This window comes from Lissotriton vulgaris, chromosome 3_2 (genome assembly GCF_964263255.1).
Source record: "Lissotriton vulgaris chromosome 3_2, aLisVul1.2, whole genome shotgun sequence".
Taxonomy (NCBI): domain Eukaryota; kingdom Metazoa; phylum Chordata; class Amphibia; order Caudata; family Salamandridae; genus Lissotriton; species Lissotriton vulgaris.
In genome coordinates this window covers 178,220,057-178,233,063 of record NC_141690.1, presented here as the reverse complement: position 1 = coordinate 178,233,063, position 13,007 = coordinate 178,220,057, and the positions used below count along the sequence as shown (strand labels likewise).

The 13,007-nt window shown below is 44.2% G+C and overlaps 1 protein-coding gene across 6 annotated transcripts in view; it reads left to right on the top strand.

Moving 5' to 3' along the window:
- The window catches only part of RGS12 (regulator of G protein signaling 12), a 691,597-nt gene that overhangs the window by 595,390 nt on the left and 83,200 nt on the right, over nt 1-13,007 (top strand). For all 6 annotated transcript variants that reach the window (XM_086964151.1, XM_086964150.1, XM_086964152.1 and 3 more), the window contains 2 exons: nt 8,310-8,463; nt 10,116-10,730. In XM_086964151.1, the coding sequence (XP_086820277.1) occupies nt 8,310-8,463; nt 10,116-10,730 (769 nt within the window). The remainder of the gene's footprint in view (nt 1-8,309; nt 8,464-10,115; nt 10,731-13,007) is intronic.

Here is a 13,007-nt window from a genome sequence, read left to right as displayed (position 1 = left end):
AACCCGATGCCTAAAGACACCCCTGCACCCGACATCCAAAGGCCTTGGGTGGCTCAACCAACGGTATCCCAGCATCCCCAGGCATCCCAACTTGCCTTTCCAAACAGTGGTCACCTCCAGAAGACCCTGGGGTAACCCTGGTTCTAACCTCAGAATACCAACTCCCACCAACTTGTACTTACCTGCAAACCGTTAACTCAATTTTTCTCCATAGGAATAAATTGACAGTTTTTTCCTTGAAAAGTGTGGAGTTGGTTTGTATGGAACATTGAAAAATTGCCTACGTACTAAAAGTGAATTACTTACCTTTTGTCTAGGAGATGTTTCAGTGTGATATCTAAGCATATCACACTGATTAGCAAAAGTAATCTGAAAAGTAACCCAAAAAAGTTACGTACATGGTAATCTGTAAAGTAACTGAGAAGTAATTTCGAAATATTGACTTACATTGAATTCAACCAACTGCATTTGAACCTGCATTCAACTGTAAAACACTGCATGACATTATGAAAAGCATTTATTTCACTTACCTGCACCAGGCTTGGCTTGGTTCTAGAAATAAAATAACGAAATACTATTTTTATCTAACAAATTGATCTGAGTTTAGTCTTCGAGTTGTGACATCATTTGCTGCCTGAGTGTGTACAACAAATGCTTAACACTACCTTCTGATAAAGCCTTACTGCTCACACACACTACCACAAATAAAGAGTAAGGTGGCATCTACTTTTACCTCTGCCTACTTATGGGGTTCCACTGGACTCTGCACAATATACCTCATTTTGGTATAGTATATACAGAACCAGCTTCCTACAACTAATATATGGCGAAAAGAACTGAAGAAAATTGGTGCCTCAGAACCTGTCATTTGTTCCACTGTCTTTAGAAACTCCATTTAAATATGCCGTTAACTTTTTTCTTCCTGTGCTGTAGATTTAAAATGTTATTTTCCATCGCAGGAAATTTTAATGACAGTTGAATCACAGAAATGCTTTTTAGAGAGGAGAGGTCATTTAAAATTAAAAATGTAGGTATTGCTTAGGCCAGTCCTAGTGCCTGGAGATAATTCTAAGAATTAGGAGTATCTGGGAGGATACGTTCCTGGAGAATTATTGTTTTCTGAAAATAACTGTAACCTGGAACATGTTTCCCGTGCTATCTCTTGACGGTTCAAGACATAAGACTGGCATCAGCTCTTTGGTTTTAGATTTCTATAGTTGTGAATTTCAGAAACCCACTGTGTGGAGGTGTGCCTCTGGGGGGGGGGGGGGGGGGGAGTAGTTTGGGCATGTAAACCCTGAATGAAGAATCTAAAGTTAGAGGACACACATTGCAGCATTTTCTGCTTAGAATGATTGTAGACATTGCATCATTTAGTCATATCCATACATTGCTTTTAATAAGTTCATATTCACTGAATTTAATCAGCTACGTGCATTGATACCAAGTATTAGACAAGTGCGTACACATATAATTATATACATGAAGTGTTTAATTCGCACTTGTAGGGAGCAAATGCATCTTTAAAAAGAACAAAAGCACACATTTCAGAATAAGGTATACATTGAACAGAGTAAACTTGCTCATCGGTAATGAAGGTTGAGATTAGTTAGTGACTAGCACTGGTGAGCCATTTTATCTAAGATTTCCTCACACAGTGCTGATGAAAAAATGCGTTGTACAGTATATGCACATGTATTTACAGACACCGCATCATAATGAAATCATTCATGAGACATAAAGTTAACCCAATATTCTGATAGATACATCTGCCGTGTGGATTCCTCACCTTGTGAATATCCCCCTTGCGCCAGCAACATTCGGAAATTCTTTTTCGTAGCCTCGCGCCGACGTGGATAGGACGTCACAGAGACACGGCTCCGCTCGCGACTCCGCTGACGTCACCGACGCCTACAATAGGCCCACGCCGGCGTGATGACATCAGTTCCCTTTTTTCCGCGTCGTCGACGCTAACGGTTATCGGGAATCTCTGTAGCCTTTTGGTACCTTGTTGCCATTTTGTTGGTTAATTCTGCTTCTCTGTATCCAGTTTCTTCGTAAAATGTCATCTAAGAAGACCGGATTCAAGCCCTGCAGGGAGTGCGGTAAAATGATGTCCATTACCGACCCCCATGAAGACTGCATCTGGTGCTTAAGTTCCGACCATGATGTGGAGGATTGTTCTTCATGTCGGAAGATGAATCCGAAGGCCCTGAGGGAGAGAGAAGCCAAACTTCTGGTTGCGAAGGTGAAAGCTGGAAAGGAGAAGTCGTCGAGGTCTCGTTCTCGAAAGGCGAGGTCGAGGTCCAGGGCGAGGTCGAGATCTGCTTCTCGAGAGAGGTCGTCTTCGAAGTCGGCGTCGGATCATGTTTCGAAGTCGAAGAAAAAGCACAAGAAGAGGAGACATGAGTCCCGACGCCGGTCTGGTAAGGAGTCGGGCTCGAGGTCGAGGTCACCGAAGAAGGTACGTTCGAAGGTGGTTACCCTCGAAGTCTCCGAGCATGAAGGTGAGGCCTCACCATCTGAGTCGCGTGGGCGATCTCCATCTCCGGCTCCGAAAGCTGCCCCGGTTCCGAGTCCGTCTCCGGCGCCGTCCCCGGCCCGTGATGAGGAAGAGGCCCGGGAGGATGTGGATTCCGCGCCTGTCGAAGAGCCGAATCCGATCCCTCTTCAGGACCGGCCTGATGGTTTTCAGCCGCCCTTTCCCGCTCCAGGCCAGGACCCTTCTGCGTTTCTTAACGCAATGTATGGTGTCTTCTCGAGGGCATGGTACCCCTCTGGTGCGCCTTCGGGCCCCACGGGTCCATTGGCATTCAGCCTGGGAGTTCCTCACTCCTATCCTCCGGCTCCGTTTATGCCCTACATGCCGGCTCCGGCGCCGCATTGGCATTTCCCGGCTCCGCCGAAGTCGTCGACGTCGATTCCGACTTCGCCTGCTCCTGGTCATCCTCGAGGGCATTCTTCTGTGCCGTCGGATTCGATACCGGCGCCGGCCCCGAATCCGTCGAAGCCGCTGGTGGATCCGGTTGCGAGGCGTGTTAAGGAGAGATCCAGAAGAGAAGCACAGCGCCTTCTGGAGGAGCAGAGTTATATGGGCTCTCAGTCTGACGTTGAAGAAGGTGAGCTAGAGGAGAGCTGTTTTGAGGAGTTGGCGGATTCCGGGACCCTTGATTTCTCTCCAGAGTGGGAGTTGCCCTCAGGCTCGGGTGCTCCATCTAAGGATATTCAGCCTTACCATCTAGTAATGAGAAAAGCTGCTGAGCTTCTTCAATTGACTCTGCCTACAGTGGAGTTCAAGTCAAACCTCCTCACAGAAGTCTTACATTCTCCTAATTCGGTGGTTGAGCCTTTACTTCCTTTCAATGATGCCTTGACTGACCCTATTATGGAAGTCTGGAAGAAACCCTTGTCTGCCCCTGCGGTTTCTAAGAGTGTTGCAAGGAGGTACAGGGCCGCTCCTGAGGACCCGGCTTTTCTCTCTTCACATCCTTCGCCGGAGAGCCTGGTCATTCAGGCTGCCTGTTCGAAGAAGGGTCTTAGTGCCTTTCCGCAGGTTCCTTGTGAGAAGGAGGCTAAGAAACAGGACCAGGTGGCAAAGAAGACCTTTTCATCGGCCAGTATGGCCTTAAAGTCTACTAATGCCACATGCCTAATGGGGAGGTATGTTCATGCCCTGATGGACTCCTTACGTATCCTGGCCCCTAAAATTCCTGAAGCAAGCCGAAAGGATTTTGAGGAGGTGATCAATGACACTCAGGCGGCTGCCCGCCAGGTAATTCAAAGTGGTCTGGACACTGCTGACTCTGTGGCTCGAATTATGGGCACCGCTGTTGCGACAAGGAGATCTGCCTGGTTGAAGTCATCGGACTTTTCGGCTGATGTTCAGGCAACTCTGCTTGATCTCCCCTTTGATGGCTCAGGTCTCTTTGGGAAAAAGGCGGATGCTGCTCTTGAGCGGTTCAAGGATTGCAGGGCAACAGCGAAGTCTTTGGGCCTCCAGATCAGGGGCGCTTCTTCCGGCAGGAAGTTCAGGGGCTTTGGTCGCTCCTTTCGGAATTTTCGGCAAGGCCAACAGCAGCAGCAGCAACAGCAGCAGCAGCAGCAAAATTCAATGTACAGATCGTACAGGGGAAAGCAAAGAGCGCGTCCTCGTGGACGTCAGCCCTCCTCTTCCTCCACCTCTTCCAACCCCCCTGCCGCAGAAAAGCAGCCCTAGATCCGCTATTCAGGATCATGTGGGTCCGGTTGGGGGTCGGCTTACCCATTTTCTACAGGATTGGGAATCGGTTACGTCAGATCTTTGGGTTCTCAATCTTGTAGAAAATGGGTATGCCCTTCCCTTTCGGGAATTCCCCCCTGTTTACCCTCCTTGTCAAGGTTTTTGCACCCAGGAACATCTGTCTCTTCTGCAGGAGGAGGTTCTAACTCTGTTACGAAAGGGTGCGATAGAGGTGGTCCCAGAGCAGGAAAGGGGTCAGGGATGCTACTCCCGGTATTTCCTGATCCCCAAGAAGGATGGCAGGCTTCGTCCTATCCTGGACCTCAGGATCTTGAATCTCTATCTGAAGCAGGAGAAATTCAAGATGCTCACCCTTGTTCAGGTTCTTCAAGCGTTGATGGAAGGAGACTGGATGGTGTCGCTCGACTTGCAGGATGCGTATTTCCACATCCCAATCCTGAAGTCGCACAGGAAGTATCTCCGTTTCACGGTTGGGTCACAGCACTACCAGTTTGCGGTCCTTCCGTTTGGTCTTACTACTGCGCCTCGAGTCTTCACCAAGGTGATGGCGGTGGTGGCAGCGCATCTCAGGAGATCGGGGATACCTGTGTTTCCGTATCTAGACGACTGGCTGATCAAAGCGGAGTCGTCAGAGAAGGTGCTCCATCATCTGCAAGAGACAACTCAGTTGTTGTTCAGGTTGGGTTTTTCGATAAATGTACCCAAGTCTCACCTGGTGCCCTCCCAGCGCAACCTGTTCATAGGTGCCGTACTGGACACTACTGTTTGTCGTGCATTCCCTCCTCCTCAAAGGATTCGCGACATACAGGAAATGATTCCTTTGTTTTACCCTGGAGCGGTCGTTCCAGTCCTGAAGGTCCTTCGCCTGCTCGGTCTGATGGCTTCTTGCATTCTCCTGGTCAACCATGCACGCTGGCACATGAGGGCACTCCAGTGGTGTCTCCGCAGGCAGTGGTATCAGCACAATGGAGATCTCGGGGAGTCGGTGAAGATCTCCAGAGAAACTGCAGCGGATCTGTCTTGGTGGAGCGTGGAAGGCAACCTGTCGCAAGGGAAGCCTTTCCATCTACCTCCATCGGTGGCCACGGTGATTACGGATGCATCCACTCTAGGGTGGGGTGCTCACCTGGGGGATCTGGAGGTCAAGGGTCTTTGGTCTCCAGAGGAAAGGTTGCTTCACATCAACCTTCTAGAGTTGCGGGCCATACGTTTGGCGCTCAAGGCCTTCCTCCCTTCCCTTCGCGGTCAGTCGATCCAAGTCCTGACGGACAACACGACCGCGATGTGGTACATCAACAAGCAGGGAGGAGTGGGGTCGCAGTGTCTCTGCAGAGAGGCTCTGCGTCTCTGGTCCTGGGTTCAGGATCATCAGATTTGCCTGATGGCAAATCATCTGGCCGGAGTTCTGAACGTACGTGCGGACAGTCTCAGCCGGCAGTTCTCTGCCGACCACGAGTGGAGGCTTCATCCAGAGGTGGTTCGTCACGTTTTTCGGACGTGGGGGACCCCTCGGGTGGACCTGTTTGCCACTCGCGAGAATGCTCACTGCCCGTCATTCTGCAGTCTCCAGTATCCGATGCAAGGAGCCTTGGGGGACGCGTTTCAGTTGTGTTGGGGAAGTCAACTCCTTTACGCGTTTCCTCCCATACCCTTGATTCCTCGGGTTCTGAGGAAAATTCGCCAAGACCGGGCCCAAGTTATATTGGTCGCCCCGGATTGGCCAAGAAGGGTGTGGTATACAGATCTACTCCACCTCTCCTCTCACCCGCCGCTCCGTCTCCCTCTCAGGGCAGACCTCCTCTCTCAGATGGAGGGGCAGGTTCTACACCCCCACCTCCAGACATTGCACCTTCATGCCTGGAGATTGAACGGGGCAACCTGATTTCCTATTCTCTCACACCTGATGTGGTGGATGTCATTTTGTCTGCTAGACGTGACTCCACTAAGACTGTCTATTCTTATAGATGGTCTAGGTTTGTTGTTTGGTGTGGTGAGAATGATATTGACCCGTTGAGAGCCCATTTATCAGATGTGCTCCGGTTTGCTCTCTCTTTGGCTCAACAGGGGCTGGCAGTTGCCACAGTTAGGGGCTATCTTTCGGCACTGTCAGCTTTCATTTGCTTGCCTGATCAGCCCTCTCTTTTTAAGTCACCTGTTGTCCTGAGATTTTTGAAGGGTCTTGTAAATAAGTTTCCTCCTACCCCTTTCATTGTACCTCAGTGGGACTTGAATCTTGTTCTGACTTTTTTGATGGGCTCTCCCTTTGAGCCTCTTCATAAATGTCCTATGAGGCTTTTAACCTTTAAGGCAGTTTTCCTAGTTGCAATTACCTCGGCAAGGAGGGTGAGTGAGCTTCAAGCTCTTAGTTCCAAGCCCCCGTTCCTGACCATACATGCTGATCGGATGGTTCTAAGGACCAGGGCTGCTTTTCTTCCTAAGGTGGTGACTCCTTTCCACCTTGGTCAATCCATTACCCTCCCTACCTTTTATCCTCCCCCACACCCTTCCAAGGAGGAGGAGAGGTTGCACCGTCTGGACCCCAAGAGGGCGGTGTCTTTTTATTTGGACAGAACTAGAGACTGTCGCTTGGACGATCAACTCTTCATTGGCTTTGCTGGCTGCAAGAAGGGAAGAGCGGTCCATAAAAGGACTTTATCAAGATGGATCGTTCTGTGCATAAAGATCTGCTACTCTTTGGCCGGTAAGGAGCCTCCAGAGGGTATAAGGGCTCATTCCACTAGAGCTAAGTCATCTACCTCTGCTTTAGCTAGAGGTGTTCCTGTGGAGGACATTTGTAGGGCGGCAACCTGGTCTTCCCTCCATACTTTCGCGAAGCATTACTGCTTGGATACGGAAGTCAGGAGGGACGGCCACTTTGCGCGCTCTGTCCTTCAGGATTTCCTGGTTTAGAAGAGTGGACACCCTCCTCCGGGAGTGGGGACTGCTGTGGGACTCTATTCACAAGGTGAGGAATCCACACGGCAGATGTATCTATCAGAAGAACAAGTTACTTACCTTCGGTAACGCTTTTTCTGGTAGATACTATATCTGCCTGTGGATTCCTCACTGACCCACCCGCCTCCCCGTTGTCCACTCTTCTATGCCAGAGTTATTGTACTGTAATGTATATTTGGTTTGATGTCTAGGAAATGTTTCATTTGCTTCCTGCATTTGCTTTACACTGTGTGTTTTGCCTTGACTATCGCATACTGTACATATTGTTTTGTATATATCTACTGTCATTGGTCCGTCCGTGTGCCTCGATGGCACGGAAAAAAGGCGGAACTGATGTCATCACGCCGGCGTGGGCCTATTGTAGGCGTCGGTGACGTCAGCGGAGTCGCGAGCGGAGCCGTGTCTCTGTGACGTCCTATCCACGTCGGCGCGAGGCTACGAAAAAGAATTTCCGAATGTTGCTGGCGCAAGGGGGATATTCACAAGGTGAGGAATCCACAGGCAGATATAGTATCTACCAGAAAAAGCGTTACCGAAGGTAAGTAACTTGTTCGTTACTGATACTGTGATAGAGAATTTATTTTCGTCCTTCAAATCAAGGTAGATATTGTGGTTTTCATTGTTTTATGTCAGATACTTTTCATCACGTTTAGTTATTTTAAGCTCCCATTTTGCATCGAGTTTGAGCGCTGCCAATTTTAATTTTGCACTGCCATCGTTTTTACATAGAATCAGGCTTCAAAGGAAACTGTTTATTTGCAGATTCTACTTTTTATAACTCCCTATAAAACATTAATCTGGTCACTTGCTCTGCAGAATGTGAGCATGCACTTTGTTGAATTAACCTCTAGAAGAGGAAAGTATAATTAACAAAGTTCTTGATATATTTATTTGCTTTTCTTTGTAGACTTTTTTTGTTTAAACCAACTAGCCCTTTTATACCAATTTGTTTTGTGTTTAAACTTTAATTTAGAAACGCAGTAGCCAGTTTTTGCTTGGTCAGCACTGTTTATCGATAAGTAGAACAAATTACATATTTAAAAACGCTCTAATATTTGTAATTTGCAAAGCTGCTTTAGAACATTTTTGCATTATTTTTTTTATTGTGCTGTAGGGGGAGGAAAGAACTTTGGGTAAATCTTCTTCGATTAGGCTTAAAGGAGAAAATGCTAAAGCTGCTAGGGATGTTCGAATATCGAAGCGAGATGACCCTATTGCAAAGATGGGCAGAAGAACACATCAAAAGATTAATTTGGATGAAGCAGAGGGTAAGTCATATTTATGTCTTACCTTGGTTTGAACAAATGCAATAAAAATATATTAAATGTTAGCAATACAAATTCCTAACTCCCAAATAGTAATTGCAGCCCCCGTAATTGATTATTTTGCTGGTCTAAATTTTTACTATGACGCTGGATGATTCTAGGTGACTCAATCTATATTGCGGAAGATGGCCACAGAGGACCACTCCCTTGTGGGTAGGATCGAGCTGACATGTCCCCCATGTTCGTTGGGTAGCTCTCTTCAGTTGGGTAGTGATATTACCACTTGGCAGTTGTGCATCATTTGGGTCGCTACATAAATATGGCTGAGTGAGCTGAAAAATGTACTATTAAAGTATTTTTTTTTCTTCGCACATATAGATGGGATTTCTTGCATAATCTCTCCCTAGTTGGGCATGGCTACCTAGCTGCAACTCTGTCAGTTAATGTTATATACAACAAGATCGTACCTAATGAATTTTCTATGGAACAGCTCCATGTTAGAAAGTGAATTGAGGCAGTTGGTCATTTCCTACATCCATCTGTCCTTATCCAGAAAATAAGAAAGATGCCATGTTTTTAACTAATTTGTGTATTCATTTTTTGTGTTTGGGAAGGAGACGTTTGTTCAACGATAATAAAACTGGAAAAACACTGGCTGTACGCGATTCGTACCATGTACCATGGCCAGACTCCTCTCCCTTTTATTATGTTTTCTATTGTGAGCTGTTTTGAAGCCTTTGTAATATATGGAAATATTAAAGCCTGTTTGGAGATGAGTGGTTCTCCGATTTTACCAGTAGAGATGCTACTTAATGTATTACTGAGAATGACAATCTATTGATAAAATTGGATTCTGACCCACCATGATCTTTTTCCAAAATGTTCTGAAGTAGCTTCTATAGTCACTTGTAACTCATCTGTGGCCTCCGTACTCAGCAAGTTTTATGAAGGGGCAAATAGTCGATTAGAGAATGTAGTAAGTTGCATATTTGAGTGAGTTATTCAGCCCAAGGAACAACAAATATTTTGGTACCAACTATAGCGTCCATCTCTGCTCAAAGTTGTACTCTCATGACTTGTGGCTGCCATAACTTCATATAAGTTGGTTTTCTTCAAAGTGAAATGTAATTTTAAGGGCCAAAGAATTCGGATGTGCTTAGTTAGGGCAAGTTACACCACTGGAACATTTGAAAAGATTGAGATATAGCGTTTTAAACAGGAGTTGCCATGTCTTGAGTAGCCGCATTATTTCTCGTTTGAGTGTTCTATATCACCAGTTGTTGGTGTGCTCAGTAGATGCCATTCACATAATACGACATTTGTTTTGTCTTGTAAAAAAAGGCCAGTCATGATACTGATTGGGGCATATTGGTCTGTAGATCTTACGTTTTTTTTAATGAGTGCTATATAACCAACTTTTTGTTAGTTGCAGGTTAGTAACATTTTCTTCATTTCTACCTAGCCTAAACATCCAGGGTGTTACTGAAATATATGTGAGTAGTGGTAAGAAGATAGAACTCGCAAGTTCTTTAGAAACCAGGGTTATATTGACATTATTTAATTCTTTATAACCTACATTTATTTTATGACAACCTATGGAAATCATTTTGAAAAATACAAGCTAACACTAATCATTAAACTTTGTTTCCTACTAGAATTTTTTGAATTAATATCTAAAGCTCAGAGTAACAGAGCAGAGGATCAGCGTGGGTTACTTCGAAAGGAAGACCTTGTTCTACCAGAATTTCTGAGGTTAGTCCCTGGTAAGCCAACTTCTTCTAAGCCATCAGATTCCAAGAGCAGTAACCAGAGGATTATAAAAAGTGATCCCAAAGACAGAACACCACATTTAACACAGCAGCGTGGAAAGCTTGAATCCTCACAGAACTGTACCGAATATTCCACGACAAGAACGGATCACACGGGGAAGAGAGAAAAGACTGCTTTGTTGCCCCCTAACAAGAAAACTCACAGTGCTCCTTTCAGTGCACCTTTGTCACCCATTCCACACATACAGGAATCCACTACGTCAAGGTGGGAAAGGAATTCCAGAGATTTTTCAACTGAAAATATACAGACCATAGACGATGACAATATAGCAGACTTAACCCTTGTGGCTGAAGGAGATATTACTAGCCCTAATAGCACTTTACTGCCACCACCGCCAACACCACCTTCAAATCTCAGTAAATTAATAGAAGCCAACTATCCACCCCCAAGCCCATTAGCAGATAATAAGAATATTTCAGGATGTCAAAGATCTACATCAGGTATTTTTAGATTTTAATATTTTGTGTGCCTTTATTTTCTTGATAATCCTTTCAGTTTGTACAATAGCAGCATTTTGCACCTATTTTCATTGTGGTCCTTTATTTGCACCTTACATTTGATTTTGTATGAGAGATATGGTTTATTTTTGTATCATTCAAATAGGTTTCAGTAGCCTTATAAATATAGACTTATTTTTTATGACTGTAGGCAAAATGTATACCAACCCAGTTGCCTTGTAAAATGTTTTGTAAATGTTAGACTTTGCGTTAAACTGTATTCTTACTAAACACTAAAGGAAGAATTTGCATTTAAGTAAATAACCTTTTGCTCTGTGAGCAGTTTGTGTGGTGGACCCCACATAAAAGAGATCTATCATTGGCAAAAAGTGGGAAACTCTGCTGTGTCCATCATTTTATAGATACTGCCAGATTGAATCTTTTCTAGTTTCCATAACCCTAGGATTTGGTGCAACTCACTTTAAAACTCTCACATGGAAAAAACCTGTTGTGTTTGTTGAGTTATGATTGTTCACTGTGAACCACAGTCTCTCAAACATGTTTTGGTACTCTTTGATACTGGTTATTCCTGTGGAAAGAATATCAAAAGAAAGTGCGCATTTGAAATGGTAAAGTACATCTGTTTCCAGCAGGTGTAGTAAATCAGTTGGTTGCATCATTGGATGCAAGTGATACAGCCTTCGATTGTATCAAGCAGATGTAGCTATGCAAATGGGAAGTGTTTACAAAATGTTTGAATTGATATGGGAGATGGGGTTCCTATAATTTGCCACTAGCACACTATTAAGGCTCAGTAATGGTAGCTGAGCTTCAGAAATCTGGGCTTAATAGCTTGAAGGTTTTATTGAGGTCACACCGTAGGAAAACAGAATTACCATACCCCATAACTTCTAGCATAATTGCCCTTAGCAACTACATACTCCCTTTAAACCTGTGGAGAACTAATGCTTATATTTTGCACATAGACTTGTGAATTTGATGTACTGTGTACTTTTTTTACACTATTTATATACAGTATGTATTTGCTTCCAAAATAGTTTAAAGAACTTTTTAGACCTTCTAGTTTTGTCACTCATATACATGGCAATAACATGTAAAAATTATGGAACTTGTTATTTAGTCAGGCTCCAAGCTTTTACCTCTCACGCTCTTTATGCAGGCCACATTTTGCAGCAGTTTTTTTCAGCACTGATAGTGGATCATTCCTGGCACCCTTTTCTTTGAGTTCATTAGTGATTGGACATACTAATATTGTTGGTAGTTTAGTCACAAATTTGAAGTACAGTTATAAAAGGCGAAGATACAAGCTTTAGCCAAAAGTGCCAGATCCTCTTATGAATGTATTTAACAAAAATCTTTTTACTGCGGCTTTTTACTTTTATTTTACATCGCAACATTAATTAATGACGACATTTCTGTGATTGAAGCTCTTCCTGTTGATCATATGTGCATTTGCCTAACATTTTACTGTTAATTCAGCCATTTCTTGTCTGTACTGTATTAGATGTGCTGGTAATGACTTGTCAGTACATTCCTCTGATTACCTGCTAAAAATTACTGTTGTAATTACCTTTTCCTAATTCTTCTTCCTGTGATCTCGTGTGCATTATATAATCATTGTATAGTATTCTACAAATGTTTTTCATCTTTGATCTTAGATATGCAGTTCAATGAGCATAAGTTATGCATGCATGCATGTTGTATATATTACGGTCTAAAATCTGTACTGTGTTTTTAGGTCTCCGAAAGGTATTTCACACTTATGCAACTGAGAGGCAAGCCTTCACAGAGTAGGGCAACATCTGACACACACCAAGCCTGAGTGACACGTTTTTAGTGGCCTTTCAGCCTCGTAACCTTTGTTATCATTGGATTAGCAATTAACTAATAAACTGTTTACTTATTTAAAATCCATACCTCTGGCATTTCCTTTAGAGTATTGTAAATATCCTTTAGGTTCCACACGTCCGTTACCACCACAACACATCACGTTATGACATTCGAAATGATGTCCTCGTCCTTTCAAGTTAAAAAACGCAAGGTGTGGAATACCCGAAGAGCTGATTAAAAAATGTGCACAAAATAGATAAACCTTTTTTTTACTTTATGCATGCTGTAAATTCCTTTCTAATCATCGAACTGTAGATTTGCCTTTTCCACTCTTTACTTTGTAGATGTCTTTTTGTAGACATTTTACTTGCATTGTGCTCATTTCTTTCCGATGCAATAAACTTTAGATTTAGATATTTAAGACTGGTT